Source organism: Hetaerina americana, unplaced genomic scaffold, assembly GCF_022747635.1.
Source record: "Hetaerina americana unplaced genomic scaffold, ioHetAmer1.1.p SCAF_26, whole genome shotgun sequence".
Taxonomy (NCBI): domain Eukaryota; kingdom Metazoa; phylum Arthropoda; class Insecta; order Odonata; family Calopterygidae; genus Hetaerina; species Hetaerina americana.
In genome coordinates, this window is record NW_027286830.1 from 3,800,692 (window position 1) to 3,827,277 (window position 26,586).

At 33.1% G+C, this 26,586-nt stretch overlaps 2 protein-coding genes across 2 annotated transcripts in view; one reads left to right on the top strand and one right to left on the bottom strand.

Moving 5' to 3' along the window:
* Positions 1-6,642: 6,642 nt before the first annotated feature.
* LOC139689613 (insulin-like growth factor-binding protein-related protein 1) lies at positions 6,643-10,907 on the top strand. Its single transcript, XM_071586784.1, has 4 exons — positions 6,643-6,657; positions 6,898-7,048; positions 7,658-7,813; positions 9,731-10,907. Exons 1-4 carry the CDS (start codon positions 6,643-6,645, stop codon positions 9,901-9,903), a joined length of 495 nt encoding a protein of 164 aa, XP_071442885.1. The 3' UTR covers positions 9,904-10,907.
* Positions 10,908-12,839: 1,932 nt separating this feature from the next.
* Positions 12,840-26,586, bottom strand: part of LOC139689603 (prominin-1-A-like) — a 42,938-nt gene continuing 29,191 nt past the window's right edge. The window contains exons 8-18 of the mRNA XM_071586769.1: positions 26,439-26,574; positions 25,909-26,079; positions 24,682-24,781; positions 21,851-22,105; positions 21,098-21,320; positions 20,756-20,920; positions 19,128-19,262; positions 18,827-18,985; positions 17,087-17,205; positions 13,210-13,272; positions 12,840-13,092 (exon numbers count right to left, since the gene is read on the bottom strand). Coding sequence (XP_071442870.1) covers positions 13,068-13,092; positions 13,210-13,272; positions 17,087-17,205; positions 18,827-18,985; positions 19,128-19,262; positions 20,756-20,920; positions 21,098-21,320; positions 21,851-22,105; positions 24,682-24,781; positions 25,909-26,079; positions 26,439-26,574 — 1,551 coding nt within the window. The 3' untranslated portion in view covers positions 12,840-13,067. The remainder of the gene's footprint in view (positions 13,093-13,209; positions 13,273-17,086; positions 17,206-18,826; positions 18,986-19,127; positions 19,263-20,755; positions 20,921-21,097; positions 21,321-21,850; positions 22,106-24,681; positions 24,782-25,908; positions 26,080-26,438; positions 26,575-26,586) is intronic.

Genomic DNA, 26,586 nt, shown 5'->3' on the forward strand with positions numbered 1-26,586 from the left:
CCTCACTATCTCCGATCCGATTCTCCCTCCCTTCCCTATCACACATTCTCCTTGCATGACTCTAGAGATGCTTCATGACAGATATGGAAATTACGTCCCAAACCCCGGATCCGTAGTTGTTCTATGAATATTCCGCTGTGGAGCCGAAAAAATACGGCACATATCCAAATATCCTTCTGGTTTGCAAAATCTATATGACCTGTTTAATATCATGTTTTTTGTGCTTTTCTATTCAATATGAGGCAATTTTTATATCGCCTTTAGGGTTTTAAAATTAGAGATACCAGTTCACAGGTCTTCCCGGAGCATATTTAAGTAAATCATTTAATTACGAATGGTCTTGAAATTATATGCTCGTTACACCGAACCATAAATTATTTATCGACTCCCAAGAGTTTCCCCTCGATTTGGACGTCCAAATTCCGTAATGAGAGAGGATTTGTATTGACGCAATCAATTCCATTGCAGGGAAAAAAAATGATGCGCTCAAAAGAGGTGTTGGAATTTCACTTTCCAACATCTGTTTCGTACCATTCCTTAAACTAGTACCCTTCGTTCAATACATTTTAATTGTCATTTCACTGAGCATGTGTAACTGAATATTTTGCGGTAAAATGACGACTTCTTAGGCCATGCCATTCCTCAAAGCAAACGACAGAAAATTAACTGAATTGACGATATAACATTCATTCCCGCGGCGGGGTTCGAATCCTTGAGCCCCATGTTAGCCGGAGAGACCGATAATCAACGAGCTGCTCAGTTTGGCTCCGACTCATGAGTTGGTTACAGAATCTTACACTAAGCTGCAAATACAGTACGCCATCAAACAATCTGAAACTAGGGTGGGTACTGGCTGAAGAAACAATGCAACTTGTTTCTCCACGTATTGTCACTCTACCCACAATAATAGCGTATTTCATACCATTACTCGTATAATGTATAATTTTATAATATTTTAGCATCATAATCTCCGGAAATAGTGTCAAATTCAAGCCGCACATAATCGCACTGCTGCCATTCCACCAATCCGTAATTTATCTGGCATGAGCCATCATTAAATGATTTAATATAGGTCAATGACTGAAAATTCATCCTTATCAAATACTACTATCAAGTACGCAACAAGGTGGTCGAATAAAAAGTTACTCTTAACGCATTTAAATATAATTATATTATGATCCCTATATTACCTGTACTTAGAATATAAGATTTCAAGGCTACTTAAAGCGACGGGCTGAAGTAGCTCTTGCATGGTGATAATATTTTAATCCTATGAATCCATTTGCATGTTAAATATACACACTCCAAAAGGTACTCTGATATGCAACTGAAAATTTAAAACAGTTCGGTTTAAAATGAAAAAAAAAAGTTTCGGATCTACCTCCTCACGGTGCAATTTAAAATATTGCTTATGACTAGGTTTAAGCGTTAATTCCTCGTACAATGTAATATTCACTCGAAAATGATCACATGAAAGGCCTATATTGTATAAATGCCCAGACATTTAGTGTCTATTTGAGTTATGACCGTCAATTGGAAATGGTTTTATTCTTACTTGTTAGATACGCTTTTTCCATGGTTCGTTTAAAAAAATGTGGAAATAGAAAGAAAAACGGCGTACTAACCCGACAGAGACCAAAGCCGAATATTTCTAGTCTTTAATTTTCTAATTAAAATCCTAATAAAGGTAAAAGTCAACTTGAGAGGTGGCAATATGTTCTTCAAAACCAGATAAGATTCTTCTTCAATTTAGTTTTCCGCATTACATTTTAGTATTGCTTTTGTTACCACATTTCTGTAATAAAATATTAACACATTGAAAGACAAAAACGACAGGATTTTATTGCAAAATTGCTGAAGTATGAGGTTTGGTATAAAAACTCTGTGTGCTAATCCCGTTGACAGTATGTACGTATAATCTGTATTACGAAAATGCCTCAAGTTGTCATCTCAAAATGCAGTGTTTCCACTGCTATCCAAGTATAAGTGGCAAGCTCAACTCAAGTTTGGCATGACATGCTTTTCAAAGTGCATAACTTGTTTGTGGACAAATTAAAAATGCAGGTACTCGGAGGATTTATTGTAATGTTGAGTGAGTTCAATTGGAATCAACTCCAAGCAAGGACTTAGGAATTTTACCTTTTATGACAATGAGATAAACTGAAGTATTAAATGCAATCATGTAGAAGTGGTGGAATTATTCTAAAGTAAAAAATAATAAAAATATAATAGCTACTTGACTCGGACCACCATATAAAATTTTGAGGGTATTCGAATACATTCAGGCGATAATGTCTAGCTATCAGCCAACTGTATTGTAATTTACAGTACAACTGAGCCGCAAAAACACCATAGAAATTGAATATTTCAATTAACTTTGAAAATATTCGCTTGGATGCACAATTCCCGGACAATTCCCACTTCATCCGTTCAGTAAACGCCCTGTTTAATATCAACGAGCGTAAGAGATCACGTACGAGATTTAATTTAACTCCCATTGCTAACTCTCATGGAAAATGAGTGCTAAATTAATAATGCCATCTTTTCCCACTGCGAATTGCCTTCATAATGCCCTTCACATAGGTTTTTCTCATCAGAATGAGAGCACGAGTAAATAAATCCGTAATTGCGTTTCCTTTCATTAATATAACGTAGGTACGTGTGCTCACTTACCTTTCTTTGGGCAATCTACTCATACTAAATGCTGCTAAATACAATTACCGTTTTGAATACAGGTTTAATGTTTATGCTGCAATGACCTGTAAACAAAAACAATTACATTAAATCATTTCTGCGAAATTATTTACAGGAAGATTTATTTTTGAATTATCGCGTTTGTTGAAGGTACAAGTGTAAATGCAATGTCAATTTAATACAATATATTTTCCTTGGAAAAAATACATTATAATTCTTCACATAAGTTTCATTAATTTTTGCTACGTTATTTAGTCTCAGGATATGTATTTTAAAAATTGGGTTCAAAGGAAACGAAATATTTGGATCGGCCAATTATACGGAAAATTTTTCTGAAACAAATTTATTTGAATATTTTATTTTCGACCAAGCTGCCACCCACAATCACCCTTCAATTTGTAGTGAAAGGAAATACTTGATTCAAAGCCGCGCGAGTGGATAGTTAAATTTTTTACAAAGCTAGATGAAAAAACTCTATTTGTATAATTTTACAATTTTATGTTGCTCAATCTTTTAACCCTAATGAAAAAATAGAGCCAACAGTGGGAATTACCCTCCATATTGCCACTTGTCTTGTCAAATTTCAAAAGTTTTTCTTCGCTTAGTAAAAATGCTTATTGAACGCCTCTGTGCGCTCAAATTAATATAATTTTATATATCGCACCCATTACACCCAAATCACACGCCATAAAATTGAAAAACATTGGGAATGCAATCTTAAGAGACCTCTTAATGAGTTTCATGGACACACTAAAGTTGGCTTTCTTCATGAATAAAATAATTTCTCCAAAATTTTCGTATGGAAAAAGTGAAAATGGAAATAAAAGGGCAGACGTGACGTAATAGCAGCGGCGGAAAAGGTGGTTAAAATTTGTAAAAAAAGCGTGACCTATTTTGAGTAGAGTCAACAGAGAACAGAAATGATGTAAATAACTCTTTGTTTATGCCAGTATTTTTGATAGAAAGCATTATGGTCTCGTAAATAAGAAAATAAAATTAGTTTATGTTATGATTTTCTGAACAAGAATTGTTTTTTTACAATGAAGCTGTTGCCGAAGTATTAGATCTACAAATACTTGAGGTAACATTTAGGAAAGCTTTTATTCCATTTAATCTAAGCAACAACACGTTAGATGACTCAATTATCTCACAACTTGCATAATTGTAATGGAAGATAGGAAGAGATCATCACGCTATCATTGTTTATTGTAAATTGAGGGAAGAACTTTACGAGGATTGATTGCGTACACCACTCATTCTTAAAAATTGTACTTCTAATTTTGCAAGCAAATAGTGCTATAACGCCCAAGCTCCAATACACGTAGAGTTAAAGAATGAATGCATGTATACACTGAATAAACTTAGGAGCGCGATTAAAATAATCAGTCGTGCTGTAATGAGCTTCATGGAAAGGCATTAGGATTTAATATCCTGCGCAGAATTTATATATATATATATATATATATATATATATATATATATATATATATATTGCAAGTATGAAAAGGTATCACGTAAACGTAAATCCAGGGAATTCGGAATGAAATTTTTGATACTCCCTACACGTTAGCTAGCGATTGCAATTTATTTGATTCATAAAAAAACTTATAATTCTCTGTTTTTTATGAATTAAACTGGTTTTTACATGAGTTTATGAAATATATGAAATTGAATCAAGCCTAATGCATTTTATTTTGCAACATTGCAGCAGGAAAAATTTACTCCGTAGCTGCTTGCCAAAAAAAATGAAAACCTCTGAAGTATTGGGCAGCGTTGATCGCTACGATGACGGAACTGAATGTTGTGAATATATTGTAAAGACGCACAAATTATATTAAAAATGCCTCTAGGATCAAATAATGAAGAGATGAACCATACAATCGGCAGAATTGGGAAATCTTCATTATGGGTCACAGACTTTTGATATGGGGAATATAATTTATGCGCTGTCACTGGTGAATATAAAAATGTTTTTTCCGATGTATATGAGAATATTTTATAAAATTTTAGTAAAATATTTAAAGCACTAGGCAAGGAAGCAGGTCACGTTTCAACAGCACCAAGGACTCGTTTAAGAAATACTGACTTATAATTTGAGATAACAATGGAATATAGTATGAATTTTTGAGCGTGGAGTATTTCATTGGAGGATTTAATGAAAGAAGCAAATTCGATTAACGTACTTAATTCTTTCGAGAAATATGTATCCTGCAGTAAATAAAATTACCTACCATTGCCAGTTACTAGAGGTTCAAAAGATTTCCGCAAAGTGAGCACAATTCATCTGAAATAACAGATGAAAAAATAATTTCTTTGTGAGAAATTTATGAACATGCGTCCTACTATTGAAGAGAAGGATTATCAGGAATGCCTTACAAAAATACTATATTACCTCAGGAATGAGTGACGTAGCATCATGTATCCTCCGTTCTTTAAGGACACATTTCAGAAATATTTGATGGCTTTTTAGTTAAGAAAAAATGCTTCTAAATTATTCCTTGTTCAGAAATTCAGTGAACTTAGTTTATGGTTAAAAATTATCCTTTAAAGATTATAAATTACATCACATTTTCTCTGAAACAATTTGGTTTATTGCACATTTACCCGTTGAAAAGTATATCCATTGACTTTACATGTTTAAAATTTGAATCAACTTGAGCTACATGTCTGTACGTACCCTTAAGATCTTCCATATCTGCAAGTAAATGAGAAGTTCGTGTCTGTGTATTACATGAAATTGTTGTGTGCAAAATGGACTACTTCGTATTTCCCTACGCTATTCCTCGAAATTCTGGGTTTGAAAAAACACATTCCCGTCATCTCAGTATTATACAATGTCTCTACGGAATATACTAAAAAAATTTAATTATTACATTGATACCAAAAAAAGCTTCAATTCACAAAAAATACTAATTTTTTCTCAAATTTGGAGCTTCATTGCGGCGAATAATGGAGGAAGCGGTTGCACAAAGAACTCAACACCGGGGACGTCAAAATTTTGCGGGATGGACCCTGACCCCAATGAACCCTGATTTCAACTAACCGATACGTACCATAATAACTGTTACTATCGTGACCCATGTCGTGTTCATGAATTGAGGAAAAAGTAAATTTTTATTTGATTTAAAAGCACGCTTACCCGTACTTTTCTGAAACTACCTGTAAAAAGGCTCCTATTCACGACTCTTTGAGAGACAACTTATAAGGAAAAAAATCAAGTCTATTTCCAAAAAAAAAGTTTTAATGTTATTATTATTTTACGCCATTTTTCAAAAATTTGTGAAAAGTAGTCAATTTGTTAACAGAAGAGTACTCGATTTTTCTTTAGGTAGCGCAGGATTAAGTCTGAACGGCAGTATTTACTCGTAGTCCTTAATGGCATAAGCAGGAAGTGCTGGGAGAGCATTAAAAGCGTCTCAGTAGTCATAACATCGGCTGATGATAGAAAGATGCCAGATACAGCACTCCACGGGATTTCTGAAGCGAAGTTTGTGAACTCCACAGGACAAAATTTTGGAAAATTTCCGCATTGAAATCTTGCAGCTTTAAAGAGGAACAGGAAGAAACCAAATTGTAGATCCAGAGGCTTTAAGTGATCCTGGGATATTGCTTTTTGCCGATTGGATATCAGTTTAGCTCACCCGGATGAACATATATGTACGTTACTATGTGCAGTATCTGATAACTATGCACTAATAAATGTGAAATAGCATTAGCCTTAATCAACACATGTGAAATTATTATAATTATGATAAATTTCTCTTATTATTATTTCTCGTACTGATTTTTTTATTTTACTGGTGATATACTCTTGTCTAATTGCATTTTATTTATTATTTCATTCATAAAATATTATGAGGAAACATTTTTTTGTTCAAACAACAATTTCTATCCATAATACCATTGGACTACTATGTAATCAATGATTAAAAAAGGATCTTTAATGAAATGGATTATGCCAAGGTAGGGGAAAGGAATTTTTAAATACATAGTTTCCAGCAAATGGTTGATGATGATATTATTCACTTGTTTCATGGGTTGCATAGCATTAATTGGGTTCCTACCCCAACCCTATTACTATGACTATACCTCTTTTTTGAATTAATCCAATGACTAGTGATCAACCTTATTTCTGTTTGGTGTGAAACACTATTTACCTTTTCAACTTTACCTACAGTTGTTCCGTATTTCGTTTTTAATCAGGATGAACCTGAGGCACTCTGCTTCTGCAAAGACAAAGGTGACATCTGTGCCTCCAACAATCGGACCTATGAAACTAAGTGCCACATGGCTGTGGCATCTGCTTCCCTGAAATATCCCATCTTCATGAAACATAAGGGTCCTTGCCACACTGGTAAGCAATATTCTTATTTGAATATTTTGCCTGCAAAACTCTTGCAGATTCATCCATTGAACGCCTGTGTTGTTTTATTGCTTGAGGTGGTTCTTTGTTGTGTTCAATTGAAATTGTTTGTATCCAGGAATTGTTAAAAAAAGAATGAACATTTATTTAAAATTAATGTATTTTCAAGATACCTATAACAACAGCAAATGAACTCGTACAAAAATAAAAATATCTGTCAAAATATAAATTGTTTTAGTTGCTGATATGACAATAAATGAGAAGAAATAAAATCACACATTGAATGAAAATTGCATAATATTATTCCTTTAATCCCTTTTATATTAATTATAACCTTTTAGTATTAAAGAGTGAATTAAACTTATTCATTTGGCTGCTTTTTAGAGTTTTGAAAATGTTCAACCTAAAAAAAACAAAGAACCCACCACATAAATACGTGGTCACTCTCAATCAGTTTATTGCTGCTACTTACTATGAGTTTAGTGATACTTTTGTAAAATGTGAATACATATATATTCAAGAAATTTACATTTAATGGTTACCTAAGCCAGAGTATTACTTATCAACTGGTAAAAATATTTTCAATTTCTGATTACTCAGTTCCAATCATCACATCGGGTCCTGAGGACTCAACTGGCATCATTGGCCAACCCATTGCACTTAGCTGTGAAGTGAAAGGACACCCCATTCCAGATATTCACTGGGAATTCAGAAGTGAAGATGACAGATTCTCCACGATTGGAAAAAATCTTCCAAGTAAGTTATGAATCAAATGTAAAAAACCTTTTCCAAGTTTCACAACTGTGATCCATCCTATTGATCTTCATACATAGGAACTGAAATACTTGACAAAATGGTATAAATGAAATTAACTGGAAATGACTTTGAGTTATGTAAACTCTAGCCTAAAAGTAAATTAGTTGAGTAAATGTTTGATCATACAGACTTAAGTTCATATCCAGAGTAAACAATTCAGACAAAATGCTATTGCATTAATTGAAAGACTAGTGTGGTGGTCAAACATGAAAGATTTAAAAACATGGAAGGGTTCTCACCTTTTTATGCAGAGGCTGAAAATTGGAGGACCTAATGCATCAAATTCCATTAATACCTCCCTAATTGTTTTTTTTTCTGAGATTATAAGTCCTGTTTTTAGATGGTGGTGTATAAGTATGCTGTATAAAATTAATGGAGAAATTATGATGACACATTCAATTCTGATAGAAAAACATCATTCAAATATCAAAAAATCATAGTTATCGTTTTGGTGCAGTTTTTATAAAATAAATTGTTTTTGCCTTATCATGAAATGCAGTCTATATTAGATAATAAATGGGTTCTTAATTGTATGAGATTATCTTGCACAATCACCGCTGGTAGTAAAAAATAATCTTCTCTTAAAAATGTGATCTTTGAAGGGAGGGAAATTTTTTTCAGGAATGAGAATGCATTTACAAAATAAACAGCTAGAAGTTACTGTTCATTGGTAAAATGTACAAAGATTATTATATTTATATATAATTATTATCATGGCATATACATACTTAAACTTGCATAAACAGTTCATCCAGAAATCTACATCCTTTTAATTCCATGATTTTTATTTTCCTTCCATCATCGCGAATCATTAATCTTACGGTTGGTTTGATGAAGTTCACCACTCAACTCTTGTATTGCCGTTTCATGCCCACATACTCGTACATTTCTTATCTCTTAGATTTCCATTATTCTATATATGTATGCCATATTGGGTATGCTTTGTTAAGACTAGCCCTTCTTCTTCTTGAAATATTTTTTAGACTTCTTTCCTATCTTACTCTTCATTAGCTCATCATCCATTTGATGTTCACCATTCTTCTGAATCTAAACATTTACAATCTTCTCATTTCTACTCCTACCACCACTCTCCGTGCCTCAATACCATAAAGAACCATTCATTCTCAGGACATAATTTTTGTTTCTTTGCTTTCAGACTTACTTTACTGGGTATCAGTAAACTTCTACTCTGGAATAATTTTTTTGTCTGGGCTATTGAGATTGCCAAAACCGATTGCCTTCTTACTTCTTCCATTGTTGATGAGTTTGCTTTGACAAGGCTCAAACATGCATGATTCCAAAGGTCTACTTCCTGCGTCGATAGCTGCTTCTGCTGGTCATGTATTTTCCTCTGAAATGAGTAGCTGGCCCTCTTCTGCCCTACACAGGGTGGCATTTGTTGAACTAGTTTATTAAACATGATTGAGGATTATTTTCACAGCAAATTCCAATTGTATATACATTTTATACAGGAAACATACATAAATTTTGCAAGAAATATGTTGAGTTCCAGATAAAAGTGGCAGCTTAAGGCAGTTTCTTATTTCTGCAAGGTCACTTTTATGTTTGACAATGCAAAATTATGAAAGACAATATTATTATGCAGTGTGACTATTTACGTTCAAAGAGAGAATGGTTAATTCGGAATATGAAATAATGAGGTAGCTGGATTAATTTCAGTCTCATCAGAGCACCATTTTTATAACAAATGTAAAATTTTTAAATTGAATGAATAAATAATAACATTCCTAAAATAAAAAGATAGCATCTTGAGCACTATTGTAGTTATACATTATTTTGTTTCTATAATAGGTATATCTTAATATTAATAAATTTTCTTCAATTTATTTGCCATAGGTGATGACCTCTATGTTGCAGTTCAAGTTCGAGGAGGACCTGAGGCCTATATGACAACATCATGGGTTCAAATTGTGGACCTCAGACCCTCAGATGTTGGTGTTTACACTTGTGTTGCCATAAATTCTGAAGGTGTTGCCCGATCATCCGCTAAAGTGCGTGCCCATCGTTAAGTTGTTTTCAACTCAATACACAAGCTACAAATTAGCTTTTACTTGCTAAATTAGCATAGTAAATCTGATACAAAACTGGTGATTTCACTTCAGTTAGAATTTTATGTTCAAGTATACTAAAAAATGATTTGATGGAAATACTCCAAATTTAAGCAAGTTAACAGCTGTTTGTATACTTAAAGGTAGACTTTCATGGTAAGGTATTGAAAATACCTATTGAAGGTAATTATTATTTTGGTTTGTGTCCAAGGCCTCACTCCTTTATTAAAATATATCTTGATTTATCCAAATCATCGATTTTTAATTAATTTTAGACATTTCAAGTAGAACTGAATTCCATGGGAAATATTTTAATGAGTCGGCACAAAAGATGAACTTTCATCTTGAGGTGAAAGCCTTGAAATCAGTATCTTTTAAAAAGTTGCCAGTCTGCAACTCTAAAACTAATGTATTGATTAGGAGAAGTTAATCAACATGAAATTGAATCTTTTCAATGGGGTCATGGGTGAATGAGTGAGGCAGCTGCTTTGCTAATTAATGGACAGTAGCAGAGATTACCAAAAATAATTTCTGTAGTGGTGTTTAATTTATCAAAGATAATGAAAGCAACATTTTCTAGCTTAGTTCATACTAAAGATACCCCTTTGTTTATCAGAATTATTGCCAGAAAGTAAACTTCATTGTACATTACTATAAAAAAATAAGTACTCTCAAAGTTTTGAAAAGGCTTTATAGGTTGGAGCTTGCATCTTGATGACCCGTACTTGACTTTTGCCTTACAGAAGTCAGTCAAATATCCTTCCCTTACCCCAATTTCCTATTTTTTGAGTGTTGTCTATGCTTAATACCCTTGCAAGTCCTTGCACAGCAATTGCTTGTCTTTATAATATGCCAATATTGTGAATATTTGGTGGAAATTGATGCAATTATGTGTTTTTTATTAAACAATCGTGAAATGTAGTATGGTAATAAATCACAAAATATATAATATGATTTAAAATAAATTGTCAAATTATTGAAATAGGTAGTACGCATGCAGAAATAAGAGATTCCACTCCAGCATACTCATAAGATAGAAAATTAGGACCAAAATTGAGAAGGTAAGTAAGTAGGTAGCTCAGGAAAATCAAGTGCTATGACAAAAAGTGTATTTGAATCATTAAACTACAACCCGAGGGTGCATATTTTGCTGAATGATTTTCAGTTACTTAATGACCAAATGAAGACTTATTTAAATCCCAGAGTCACAAGGATGTCACAAGGCTAGGTAAAAAATTGAATGGCTTTTCTGTAGTACACAAAAAAAGACTACCGACTATTTAGTTTGTGATGTACCTATTTATGGAAACACACCTGGCAATGGTGACAGTTTCAAAGTTTAATTGTGGTGGACAGAACTGTCTCTAGTTCCCAACAAACAGTTGCAAGAAGATACAACTAGCATCTGCTTTTTTAGAGAGTTCCCCTAAGTGCAATGTCAATATATTATATATGTGTATATATACATATATACACACATCATTATGTGTATATGAATAAAATTAAGTAGTCTACCGGTTAAGGTAGGTTTTGGATGGACACAACTAGCTAATAAATATTTTGTGACTCCTAACAAAACACAATCCAGCAACCTACTCCACATTAATTCCCTCGTCATCTATGTGTACTTCCTTCCTCCCTTTATCCCATCCAGCATCCCTATCATGTTCCTGCCCTTCCCTCGTTTGCCTAACATTCTCCCCTCTACTGCAGTCTTTAACATCCCACTACCAATCAATACTCCCTTTATCCATTTTTTCCACCTCCTTGAGATTTCTCTTAGCAAATCTCCTTGTCCACAATACCTAGTACTTTCTTGCTCGTTTTCCTTTCGGCCTATTTCACCTTCTAAATGCTTCTCCACACCCACGTTTCAAAAATTTTCTAGAAAATCGCATAAACTTTGTTTTATTAATATTGATTCTCATCCCATACCTGCCGCACTGAATTTCCAATTCACTAAGCAATGCTTGCAGCCCCTTGGCTGACTGACAAACTAAAGCTTGGTCATCAGCAAACCTAACTGATTTTACGAATTCCCTGCCCATCTTCATTCCTACCTCCAGTTCTTCCCATGCCTTGTTAATCATTTCCTCCGCATATATGTTAAACCGTGATGGTGATAATGGCCAGCCTTGCGTTACACCTCTTCCTAACTCTACCCATCCAGACTCTCCGTTCCCCACTCTCACCTGAGCAGTCTGGGACATGTATAGGTGTTCATTATCCTTCTGTCCCTTCAGCCAATTCTTATTTTCTGCAATATGCTCATTATTTTTTCCAATTCACTCTATCAAACACCTTTTCGAAATCTATGAAACAGGCAAATACGTCCTGATTCTATTCTATATTCATCTCAGTTAGTGATCTCATTATAGCAATGACATCAAGCCTGCCTCTCCCCTTCCCAAATCCAAACTGATAATCCCCGAAGTAATCATTTTCCCTGCCCTCTATCCTTTTGTTGATGATCCTGAGAACAACTTTAGCTGCATGGGATATCAAACTTATTGTGCTGTATTCCTCACATGATGTAGCCGTTACCTTTTTCAAAATTGGAAATAACACTGATCTCACAAAGTCTTCTGGCCAGATTCCTTCCTCATAGATACTACAAATCAGTCCATATATAATCTTCTATTTACACAATATTGAAAATATGAATATTCTCATTAATGCACAATTTTCATTAAATATAGGACCCTTAGAAATATACATTATTTTTATACATGTATTGGAAAGTTTGATCAGTTTTTTATTAAAATGTGTTCTACTTAAATAAATACCTCATTTTACTGGCACTGGGAAGTGATTGAACATAATGGGTTAACTGATAGAGATGCTGTAAATAGTGATAAATATATGAAATTGAAGATTTTAAAATTTTATTGGCATGAAGAGTGATGACAATTGATGAGATTATAAATAAATTTGAATGAATTAAAAATTTTTTAAAAATATTTACAAAATGCATTCTTACCAGTAAGTGCTTATTACATATATGTAGGCACCTCCAAAGAGGCAATAGCATAATTTTAGCCAATTTTAAAAATACTGTGTTACACTTTCTTTGAAAATATTCTTTCAATTAAGGCAGTTATCCTCAAAATTGTGTTTACGTCCTGTTACCAACCATCTCGCTCAGGAGCACTGAAATAAAGAAGGGAAATTACTTTGAATGGTGCTCTCCTCAGTAAGAACTTTTATTCCAAAAATACATCATCCATTCCATAATAACATTTTATTAATCATTTATTTATTCATTACCCAGGAGTGGTCCATGTAGCTTGTGATTCTTGCTCCTGCCCCATGATAATTTCAGACTGACTTCTAAGGAATAGAAAACATATTTTGGAACATCATTACCAGCTGATTACTTATAACAAAATCTATCATTAAAATTTCCTATATGTTACACAATGGATATGTTACTATATGGATAAAATGGAAGTGTAATTATAAAAAAAAGTAGCTTTTTTTAAATTAATGCCTCCCCAATATTTTCTTTCATCGTGCACTTATCAATATTATTTCATAAGATTAAATCAGGAGGAAAAGATAAAACATTAGGTTTGTTAGTTGAACAATTATGCAAAAATAAGAGGATTAAATAAAAAAAAAAATAGAATTAAGGTATTAATTGCCTGAAAAGTTTCCTCAAGCACAAAATATTGTCCATTAAAAATATTTTTTAAATGAGTAATTTTCAATACAAAATTTTCAAAAAAAAATTATATAAAACTTGTCCTACATGCTTTTAGGTATATTGCAAATTATATTTTTTGACCAACAGCACAATTTGGTCAGATTAAATACACTTCCATTGCTTTGCATTTTGGGAGCATGCTGTGAAGACACAAACATTCAGCCGGTCCCATCAAAAAACCTTTATTTACCTTTCTTTACTCAATGGCGAAATTTTATTTCTTAATTCAGTGTCATATTACTTCTATCATTAAGATATAGGATACCATTACCATAATTTAATAATAATTTGAGTAGCTTAATCATTTAGAATTTTCATTTGAAGTCTTCAGGCTCTAAAGAAGGGGATCATATGTACTCATGTAGTAGACACAGTTAACACACAGTTTCAAGTTCAGAAAAAAGATTTTGAATTATTTCAATTCAACTTAATAACGTGTTGAATTATTATAGAAATGCTCTAGTGGTTAATTATTTATTTCTGTCAATTAATGGAAAATTGACTATTGCCATTCTGGTAAACATTTAATGGCAGATTCATACTATTACTGCTGGTTTCAAGTAAGACTGCACTAATACTATGATTAATACTTTTTCATAATCTGTCAAGTCTCTATTTATTCTATCTTTAAATTTCAAAAGAGCCTGATGAACTCTGAGCATTAACACATTAAGTACCCGATGCTAATTTTTTTCACAGGTTGTAGTAAGAATTGTTTTGAGATTATAACTTGAATACAATGTGTCAGTGACTTAATGCAGGAGATGAAACGTTCCCTCTTGCCTAATGTCCAGACTAGGCATGAAATCTACGCCTTATTTAATAACTACTGAACCAAATACAATAAAATTAAAGAATTCAGGTACATATTTATGATAACTTGGACAACTTTTACTTCACAACACATATTTCCATTACATCATAATTAATATAAATTATTTTTCATTGTATCACAAATAAGAATAAAGAGAAATTTTCGTTAAATTGTGTCCTTAATATTGAATGGATCTATTAAATACAAAAATGAGTTATTTACTCTTTTTGGTGAATTATTTCTGAATCATTCTCACATCCCTTCACCGAGGATTCTTACAAAAATAAGCCATAATAATTAAACTCTCTTGCCTAATTGCAAACAAGAATGATTTAGGAAGTAATGAAGCTTGAACTTTCATTGTCTTTGCTCAGGGTAGGTAAATTGATTAAATTATTGTTATTTGAAATTCAAAAGACTGAAAAATTGTACCATAAAATATCCAGGTTTTACTCTATGAGTTAAAAACATTGTCCATTTTATCTTTTGTTTTATTATAGTTAATAGGCAAACCTAGCAAACCTGCTTTTATGCTATGCATGAGAAGGAAGCACTTGCCATCCTGAGTATTAGAAAAATTCATGCAAAAACCTAACAACTGAGGTCATGAGAGATGGGTGGGCATTGAGCTTCCGACAAAGGCGTTACAGTGCACCTCAACTAATGCAAACCAGTAGTTTAGAGCACAAGGAGGATCAAAATTAAAAAAAAAAATCATTGAAACTTATTGTCTCAAAATACCCTTGGATGGATTTCAGCTGTGGTCACAAAGGGGTTCAAGACAAGAGTGGGCACTTGACATCATCAACAGTTTTCACCGTTTAACCCACTTCTGTGGGTGAAAACACCACCTCCTATCATTTCTACTACAGTAGGCTACAAATTTTTACTTCTTCAATCACCTGCCCTCTGCCACTTCAATGTTGATAACATAGTAACCTTGTATTCTCTTTCATCTACCTACTTCACCGTCAAAGCATAAAAGAATATTGAAATAAAATACTCATGTCTGGATTTGGCTATATGACTTATGATTTAATTATTTTATGACCAGAATGCATCTGGTTTGGAGCTTTCTTCCAATCTATCTAATGGAGATTCACATTAAGTTGCAAGATTATTGGCATGGTTCATTGAAAGGGTAATAGAAACATTTGTGATGCATCTGCCAATTCAATATAAGGCCCTGCTTCCATCAATGTCAATCTGATATTATTTCATGTTGATTATTGACTACAAAAAAGGAGGGTTGTAGTGAGAACAGAAATTCAATGGTTTAATAATGTATACACTATGCAACATATGAAAAATATTTAACTGTGTACAGTTGTATAGTCAACCCACAAATTTTTGATAATACTTAATATTTTAGGAAAGGGTTTAGATTATATGTTTGTTGGTCACAGGACCAGATCATAGTTTTGAATTCAATTTTAGATTTTGATTTATCCATACTTAAACAACATGTGAAGTCCTTTGCTCTTGGTCATGGATTTATCTTGAATTCAAATTAGATATTTTAGAACCCTGCAAGCCACTGCTAGGGGGTATGGCAGGTAAATAAATATCCTGATACTTTGAATAAAGTTGGGTTTAAAATAATGAGATTTTACTGTATCTGCCTTGCAGAATTTCATTTAAAAAATCAGAAACACCAAAATAAAAAATATTCACAATATGTGAAAGGAATTAACTTTGGATGGCATCACATTTGACTGTGTTGGCTTATTGCCCAGGATAATAATTACTGGCATGAAATTACTTTTTCCTCAGAGCCAGAAACATCTACAATAAGATGAAATGATCAATCCTTTCAATAAAGATACTCATTACATAAAAAAGAATGATGATTCTCTTGGCCTGAATTCATGAGTGAATTTAACTAATTTGAAGGGTAAAAATTCGGAATTGACAAGGGACTGTGAGTGGTTTTGTTCATAAAAAAGGAATGGGATGAACTTCACTGGTGTGTCAAAAATCTTAAGTCGGAACGATGAAACTTCAAGCAGTGGTTTAAGTTTGATACAAGTTGCAAAAAGAGAGGTTATTTTCCCAAGTTGTAATTTTCATCAAATTTACTTATATTACATTAGAAAACTGCATGATATTAGTTTGGGAAAAGGAAGCATTACGCTGATTGCATCAAATAAAAATAACTGAATGGTTAAATTAAGATAAAAAAAACATACAAAAAAGAAGGGAAAATAAGAATAAATATCAAAACCAATTTTTTTGGCTTACATTGAGTGAGGTATTAATTGAATACAGTAGAAACTTGTTGTTATTTAGGAGATTATTATGGCCTGAAAAATTAGCACCTTGGAAGAATGAGCTTTGTGAAAACAAGTTTTTACTGTAATGCCCAAATGATGTGACACAGATTGAGAAGAATAAATAAATTGGTACTAGTTAGTGGATTTGTAGTGATTCAAGTCCCTGGAAATAACAGGACATTTTTTGTACTTAACGATTTGCTCTACAATTAATAATATGAAATATTGCAAAACTGCAGTATGAATTTATTATGAGCTTGCAGTAAGAATATTAGAAGGCAAAGTAATATGCTAGAAAACATTTTCCATGATTTTTGGTTAATTTCTTAATAGGAACAGGAATTTACTTACCCTGATCCATGATGCAATCTCATGTGAATGTGCTTGTAATAGTCAGCCAATTTCAGAGAAAGTGGGGTTGCCACAAGCAATAGTATCAAGCACCATACTGTAGCAAACCAGAAACCATTCTGTAAACAGAAAAAAATTAAAAATCCAAGATTTTCTCCATGTATAATAGTTAAATTAAATTATAACTCTATGGATGAAATATATTTTATATTCATTCCACTAAGATTTAGGACTGTACTGAACTTTTCCTGACTTATTTGTGGCAAAAGGAATATTTTCTTAAAAATTCATAATACATACTAGGCTTGGAAAATGGGAATTTATAAAAAATAAAGTAAAAAGTTCTTTCCTGCACACAATTATGATGAAGATATTAGGATCAAAATGTAAGTACATTATAAATAAGATTTTATGGTGAGAACAGCTAAATAGCATGCACAGAATACATTGAACACACTAAGCATAGTGCAATTGTAGGCAAGGTAATTAATAGACAGTATATTTCCATATATGTTTGCATGAATATTTGATAGTTTATTTTTAAAAATTGCTCACTTCCATTTCAAGTAACCTTCCATGAAAGTTATTCCAGGTCCATTAGAGAAGCTATTTATCCAACTAGTTTCCTTGGTAGTATCTCATACAAACCGTGGATCCAGGGAACTAAGAGGCCTACAACTTCTCTGAGATGCTTACCATGATATATGTATATCTTTTATTTTGTTCTAATAAATTGCTCACCAAGCACCAAAAACAAGGTTTCATTTGATTTTAACAAATGGTCACTTTAAAAACATGATCATTGTAAGAAATCTGGTGAGTAACGGTTAGATTGTGAGTTCCTAACACTGCTTTAGGCAAAATAAAAGCATTCTAATATTTACTACAGAATGCCCAAGGTTTTTCAGAAATGCTGATCCCACTGCCCAGTTGCAAAATGTGTACTATGACTTCATCCATAAAAACAAAGTTGAACCGATTAGTTCACATGCTCTTATAAACTCTTTTGAAATAAATGCACTGGAATATATTTAGATGAGCCAAACTCTAGATGATTCTCCTATTACCAGTATAATGAAAGATTGTTTTCATTCCAGTTGCCATGAATTTATTCCAACATTTTCCCCTGGTTTAATTAACTCTTTCTTTTCTACTCATGCTTTATTTCACCTCTGATGTGGCAATGACCAAGGATAAGTCAATAAACCTGGGTCCCTTGTGTCTTTTGCCTTTCCAAGCCAACACCTTTCTCTCCCATATACCCTGATATTTTATTTAATGGGGTTCATGGTGACCACATGCAGCCTTCCACATGAAGCCCTCCTATGTTCACCATACAGAGTTACAAGAAAACTTGTTTTCCAATGCCTAATGCTATGGATGAGTCTGCTATTGATCCTGTCCACCCCATACAAACCCCCATAGAAGAAGCCCCACTGGTTCTCTATAAATTCTACTTGTGTCTATGGCTCCAATTTTCTGCTGTCTGGTCTGTAAGTACCTCAGAGTAAATATCCTTCCCCTTCCAAGCCTCATACATGACTCCTCCTATTCCTATGCTTGTTTCCTGCACATTAGGGTGTAAGCAAGAAAAAGTTCCCAGAAGATGGCAGAGGTGGTATGTAGTAGTATGTGACTAATAAATCCACGAAAAATTGTCATTCACTTTACGGTTGTTCCATTGAAAATTAAATATTCCAAAATGATGCAGCTGTCGGGTGAAATGGATTGGCTACTCACCAATGGATCAATTATATGACGGCAGAGCAGGAGACGAGTGGCATGATAAATATCCCACAATGGGCGACAATTTGCAACCTCTCGTTGCACTCCATCAGTAACATGGTCTCGATATTGGTCCATATATCCAACAATGCGTTCCATGTATTCTTTTGCTTTCTGTTTTTCAAATTAAATATTTTCATGATGAAAATAGTAATTTTTATGATGCACATTAAATTTTTAAACATATGTACTTTTAATATAAGCATTACTGAAATATGGTAGCTAGATTATATTAAATAATAATATTATTATTTACCTGTTGAGCTATAGCTGATCCTTGATTATTGATATAGTACTGAATGGTTTTTAGATGAGATAAAGACTGGTTCACTTGACGTTGCAGTGGCAACAATTGCACTTCAAGCATAGTTAGTTGATACACTATGTCTTCCTAGGAAAACAAATTAATCAGTTTTTCTAAATAGATTTATTTTTTATGGATTTATATTCCCTTTTACCTGCCTACCGATACATTATACACTGATGATTAAAAAATTGCATGTCATATACTCACAAATCTAACATAAGGATACATGTATTCAACAATAGCTCTATTAAACTTCACATGAGAAAAGAATAGATTGTATGCATATGATTTAATTTTAAATCTTTATTTTTTGCAGATGCATATTTCTACAATTTCCCTCCTCACCAAAGATCATGATCTTGACCATTTACACCAATTGTTGTTCCTAGGACATAGTGACAGTCTATCATCGTATATTTTGTGCCAATTAACGACAGCAAATATTTTGCAAATTATCTACTATCAAGAAATCATGTAGCATCTGATACAGTGACTCCAAGTACTTATGTATGAAAGGAAAAAAGTTAGAGATGACGTACACTTAATATTTCACCATTTCAATTATTTGAATTAAAGCAATATTCTATGAAGAAATCTTCTTTCTTATCATTTGAAAAACTATTGATAAGTCTGACTAAATTTAAGCGGCTGAATAAAATGGTTAGACATTTTATGTAGATGACTGAGTATTGAGAAAATGTGATACTCATTATTGATATAATGATTTGTTTAGGAGGAGTGTGATATCAACTGCAGCACAATTGCATAGAAAAAAGACTAGTTCAAGAATTTCCATGAAAACACTTGAGAGGCATATCCCAACTCCTTTTTTAAGTCCCTCCCCCCTGAAAGTTTCCCTGATTAACTTTAAGTTGATTTATAGTAACAGATTTTACCTTTTATACCTGTATATTATCTACCCTACTGCCAGTTCCACATTTTTTATGTGACTGAAGACACCATTTACAAGGCTTTTACAAGTTATTCCTTGGTTCTTCCATGGTTTGATTAGATTGATTAGGTTGGGGTGGTCCATTACCTTGGTGTTGAGGGAAGGGAAATCAGAGAAGCTGCTTTAATTTTGCCACCCACAGATTTTTTGTAATTAGAGGCTGAGTCTTAAAAAAACAGTAGCTATATGTTTATCATTGGCAAGCTCTTTCTATGTTTCAATAAATACATGTCATATATGTACATATGAAGGATATGTACACATATGATATTTTATATGCACATATGGCATTTTTTAAGCACATATGAAATCATGTTTACAGGTTTTAATGAAACTAGGTGTTTGCAGATTTTACAGATTAACTCAACTGTAAACAGAGCTCTGCATTCATTTCAAAACATTAAGACCCCAAGAATTTTTGTGTCTTGATAAACAGAATGGCCATGATAAGTAAAATACTTCGTAAATATGAGAAATATATGTATTGTGAAATCATGTTCATTGGCTTTAATGAAAATATATACCAGTAAACCTTACAAAATAACTTAACCTTAAATAGAAAGCTACATCAGGACCACAAATATTCTAGTGCACACAGCTGCAATGGCTAAAATAAGCACAATACCTTTTGTCTCTCCAGAACATGTATATTACTGGCCACCAGTCTTTTTGCTCGTGAGGCCAAAGTTTCCAAGCGTGAAGCTGTGCCCATATCTTGGATTTGATTTGCCACATTTTCTAGCTGATTGGCAAATGATGACATGTCCTTCATGGTCACAGGTCCAGTTAGCTGGAAAATAGAAAGAGATTGAGTTGAAAAGTAGTTTTTAAAATCATTTTTCTGAATCATATGTAGGTTATTAGAGCTAAAAATTTAAGTTACACAACACAATATCAATATTTTAAAATCCTATTGATGTTGGCAATCAAGGCAACTTGACCAAATGTTTTCTCTTTAAATACTTACCTTCACTCTGAATTCTGTGAGGTTTAACATAGTTGCATCAAGGACTAGGTTTAGCCTTGACTGTAGTTCAGGACTGAGGATTTGGATGTCAGTCAAATTAACATCCAAACGGTCTACTTGATTCCTAAACTTCCTCCACTCATAATGGTCGGTCTCCTCTTCAGCATTAAATACTTGGTGAAGCTGGAAAGCAGGATACGTTGCTCGATTCCCTCTACACTCCCTTGATAAGTAAAAGGGGAATACACATAAGCTTTTGAGCTAAATTTAAGTATGATTATGATACAAAGAGTTTAATGGCAAATGTCATCCCCCAAAAATGTCTGATTTTTAATATTCCCAGAGTATTATAATAAGTTCATGCAACGCATTAAAAATTTTTTGGTAGAGAATTATGAAGTTTAAATGATAGAAAGAAGTAGATAACTTTGTTGAAAATTAGCTTTCCACCTTTATGAATCATAACTGGGATACACTCAAATATTCAAGAATTTTAGGCCAATAAATATTTGAAACAGTATTAGAATTTTTCTGGGTAATATTACTCATCTATTTAGAATAAGGAACAGGAGAATGCCTATAATACTTGACAGTAATTTTCTCCAACAAGGACTATGCATAAAGGCTAACATGATTCAAAGAAACAATTATTTTTTTAGGAAGTCATAAATACAGTGCACATTTTACTTGGGTCACTAAGTGTTCATCTTTCATTTAGGGAAATCAGATTTTTTTAATGGATATGAAACAAACCTTAATACTCTGCGGAGGGGGACATCAAGGGTGCTATTTCCATACAGCAAACTGGAGAAGAACCCTCCACTTCCTCCACTGTCTCTGACTTTGATAACAGCACCTGGTGAGTCTAGAAGACGTGTCAATGCCACATAATCAGGCTCCTCATATAATGGGCGGCATATGAACACCTGACCATGGCCCCCAACCATTAGTGCTGTCAGTGCAACTACCCACAGCACAATTGAAATCACACTTCCCAGAATCACACCACTGCAAAATTAAGGATTTTAATCAAGGTCCAGGTGTAGTTTTCGTATCTTTGCTATGCAAATATGAAATAATAAAAACCTCATTTAAATTTATGAGAACTCTCTTAAAGGCTACATTAAAAAAAGAAAAGCACCATATTTAGGCAATTCCTAGAAATGATGCTACCACACCCTTTGAAGTTAGCCTCATGTTCTGTCAGCCAACTTAACTCCTGAATGAATATAAAACCGGTTTTCTGAATTTCCTTAGTAAAATTGGTCCTCTAATTCCCATCGTCTCTGAAACTAATCAATCAAAAAAAAATCTAGTTCCAAAAATGTTTGGGATAGACACTTACAACTACTCTTGACTGGCAATTTCACAGAGTGGATATGATCAATATAATGACCCTTCATGATTTGTAAACTTGTTCCAACTATTTATGTAGATGTCTTGAAACCAATATGTATATTATGCCAAAATCCATTCATATTAGTAAAATGCCATCTTTTGGGGAAACACATGGCTGTGGCAAAGTTCTTTCCCATGCAAATTAGGTCTTTGAAAGTTATGGTATCCCACTAAACTTCTGGAAGGCCACTGTTCCTTGAATTCAAAATGATGACTCTACCATTCAAACGTATATAGTTATTACTGTGCATTACCAGTAAAAAAATCCAGGTTCATTTTTGCCTAACTCATTTGCACTTTGTTATTTCATTTGTGGGAGAGACATTATATATCATACAATTCAGCAGTCTTCTATCTAAGAAAAATCACCATCACTCACCTTAACTTATTTAACACATATTTCCAAAAAATATTTTAAAAACACATGGCAAATATGCTTAAAACTGAACTTAAGAAGCTGCTTCTAATCAAGTTCTATTACAGTGTGGATGAGCTTATGATCAATAATTTATGATTAACAGTTGTATTATGTGAAAGGATCCATCTGTAGCATTTCAGTGTATTTTTCTGAATTTTAATTGGGACTGACTGCTACATTATTGAAGTGTATTTTTCTGTGCAATTTTGTTCTAATTCTATTCTGTGTGTCTTTATGACCATGTTCTATGTCACATGCCTGACGAACCAAGGTTTTGAATATTTAGTCTCTCAGGTTGAAATCCTGGATGAGCCATCACTGATCGCTCAGAAAAATGGAAGATAAAATAAGAGTATTATGGTTAATTTCATCCTGATTTTAGCATCGGGAGGGAAGCTAAATAATGCAATATGATAGTAAGGTGATATTTATGAGAGTACCAACTGGAAAGGATTTAGAACAGGTACACAAGCTAAAGACACTTATTTTATTGAATTGGTGAGTCTAGTTTCCAGTTCATCATGAAAAACTACTTCCTCAATAGGATTTTTTATGCTAATGATTGCATTAGTCTGGGTTTTACAAACAACATATGATTAATTTGTAATTCATTCCACTGTTCTTACTGTAGGGATTCATTTACCTAACTTAGTGTTTACCTGGGAAAGTTTGATTTTGACTTTTTATGATGAAACTGACCATCCACAATCATATCTATTTGATGTGCATGACTAAAGTGTAACATCCTAGCGTATGAATTAAAAGGCAGATAGGTTAGTCTGTGCTAATGAAAAACAGTAACGTATGTATTTCCATGACATTAATCTGAAATGCAAATAACAAAGATTAAGTTTCATAATCAGCCTTGTCAACATTTCACTGGCAATGAAAGTATTAACCAGCCTTAATAGCACAGAAGATTGTATCACTTCCTATATTTTTTAACATGTTTAACTTTGAAGGAACCATGCTAGTTCGACATGAGAGCATCTACACCCAATAGCACATTAACTATGAAGAAACTTAAAGGTACTGTTAATTATTGAAATTGGAAATTTCCAAAAAGAAGTTATTACTAACTCAGGAAGAATTTTGAGATCACATCAAGACTGATAGTGAAAAGAAAGAGAATATAAATTAAGAGTCAACGGTCTGAATTAAGTCACTTGAAAGTTTTTGGCGTGTATTCTAAGTAGATTTACCAATTGAAACAAGGAAGAAGCTTAGCTCAAACAATAAAAGATATATTTTTGCTGCTTATTTTGTTGCATATAGGTTTGTTGACCCATAAAACCTGAGGAAGCAAAAAAAAGTGAAGGATAATGTTTTCTTTGAAAACATGTTTCAGTAGAAATATTCCTAAGTAAATTGAAAATGACTACAGGCGTAACTCTTGAACCTAACATGTATTTCTCAGTAAACAGAACATTTGATGGATAAATATCCAGGAGATGATACAATAAACAATGATGATGTAGTCTCTGGTAATGCAGGGAGTTATAGTGTGGTAGAGAAAGAGGTCATCAGAGCCGAGGGAAAAGCTAATGATGGAGAGGATGCTACAAAAAATGATGTGATGAGGATGTGTCCAGTAATTCATAGACTTCCCAAAGTTCCCAAATTTAACTGGTAGAAAGAAATTGTTTGATTTGGCACCATTTTTCTTAGTACATGTATCATAAAATTGTTCACATGCTGTTTCCAGTTTTTTCTACGACGAAATGAATTTTCTGTAAAAAATTATCAAATTTCATTCTGTTGTACTCACATTAATAAGGTTGGACTGGCTTTGCTCTCAGCTCCACAACAGCCACAACTGACTCCAGCAAGAATCAAAAGCCAGATCACCAGAAATGCAACAGCACAACCTGAAAGCACACTTTATGAGCCACTTTTTCAAAATTAATTATGAGGTGAGGGAGTTCATGGTTTCTGCAAGACTATTCCAACAAGCCAAGTTATTAACCTGAAGGTTAGATTGATAGGTGAAAATTGAGCCCACATTATGCTAAGCCCAATGGCAAGTGAAATACACACTTCAGTGTAGGTAACATTAGTTCCTTTCTCTGTACCATCATTAATTTTTCAAGAAGACGTTAACCAATGCACAGTTAAAATTAACAAAAGAAATTATCTCGCAATACAAGTTCACATCTTATCAAAACCACCTCAACTCTTAAAAGAAGTGTAACTATTGTGATCTTTCCCATAGATTTTGAAGTTAGGCTTGTTGTTCTGAAGGAAAAATATCCTCTGTTTACCAAATACATATACAATAGCGTCATAGTGAGAGAAGGAAGTTCCCAGATGAATAAGCTCAATTTTAAACCACATATGTTTTGATAGTACATATATAAAATTGTATTATTGATAGCTAGGTATGCAAACATTATAGATCTCCATAATGCTAAATAATTTTTGGGAAGTCTGAAATTCTTTCTTTTGTCACAGGTTTCCTCAGAACAAAAGTTAATGTGTAATCCCTGAAGAAACACAACATCAGTTAGCATTTTTAATTTTCCACTGGCACTGAAAAATATTTTCAGAATGTGAAATACATGAGTTATTATATTTCATTCCCTTTCAAAGTTTTTTTAATATAGAAAAATATGCAACTATGAGATTCGACCTGACAATGTTCAATAAAAACTAAACTGTATATTTTGAGGCTGAGGCTATTGCAAGAAGTGAGTGCCGCTATTTAGGGTGCCACACAATTCATGTCTCACTGATCCACATTACATTTCTTTTACACTTCATTTCATTATTTCCTAATTTCATTTAAACTTGGAGCAAATTTTTACAATATACCAGTATAAAGGCCCAAATGTAAAAAAATTTTGACTATGAATCTCAACTTTTATTTACAGCTTCATTTTAGTACAATGCCACTTGGATCTGATGAATCTAAATGAAATGGACTAATTGAATCTATTTCATTAATTTTTTCAATATCTTTTAATAGGAGTTTACAGAAATGTAGATGAAATCATACCAATTCCAGTGATCCAGCGCCAATATTCAACTTCAGAAACATTCTGCACCAGACGAAGGGTTTTACCACGAGCTTTGTCCACTATAATAGATATATCTTTAGCAACATTCTGCAAAATCCGTGATGCATCTTCAATATCCATTCTTCTTTCATTCAGCTCCCTTTTAATACCTTTATAAAATTATAAATCAAGCATTAAAATGATTCCTAAGTAGGTGATGCTTGACTTTACATGATAGTAAAAAGGTAGCTAGATATTTTCACTCAGTTGACACTGAATTATTTAGGTGTTGCCATAGCTTAAGCAGCGGCACTCTTATATCCATTAAAAAGGCCTTCGAGTTACATAAAAAATAATAAAATGGCACTTATAGGTACATATAGCTTGCATGCTATACTGTTTTCATGAATTATGTCTTCACTGTTAAGTTCTGAATCAACTTTTATAGTGTCAACTGGAATTATGTTTTCATAACTGCTTCTTCTATTTGCTGATTTTAAAAATGTGATGCATTTAAATATTCACATACCATATCTTGCATGCCTGGTCACAGTTTCCATGTGCCGAGGAATCAGGTGAAACTCACTGCGTGCTTCTGTTGCCAGCTCTGTGAGATTATCTCCACGTAGCTCTAAAAATTTTAGCAGCCTCCGATCATTTGCGAGCTACTTAATATG

What these genes read in the sequence shown, in the direction of transcription:
- LOC139689613 (XM_071586784.1), top strand. An exon ending in TAAGGGTCCTTGCCACACTG is followed by an intron (nt 7,049 to 7,657) that starts GTAAGCAATATT and finishes CTGATTACTCAG; the next exon opens with TTCCAATCATCACATCGGGT. An exon ending in GATTGGAAAAAATCTTCCAA is followed by an intron (nt 7,814 to 9,730) that starts GTAAGTTATGAA and finishes TATTTGCCATAG; the next exon opens with GTGATGACCTCTATGTTGCA.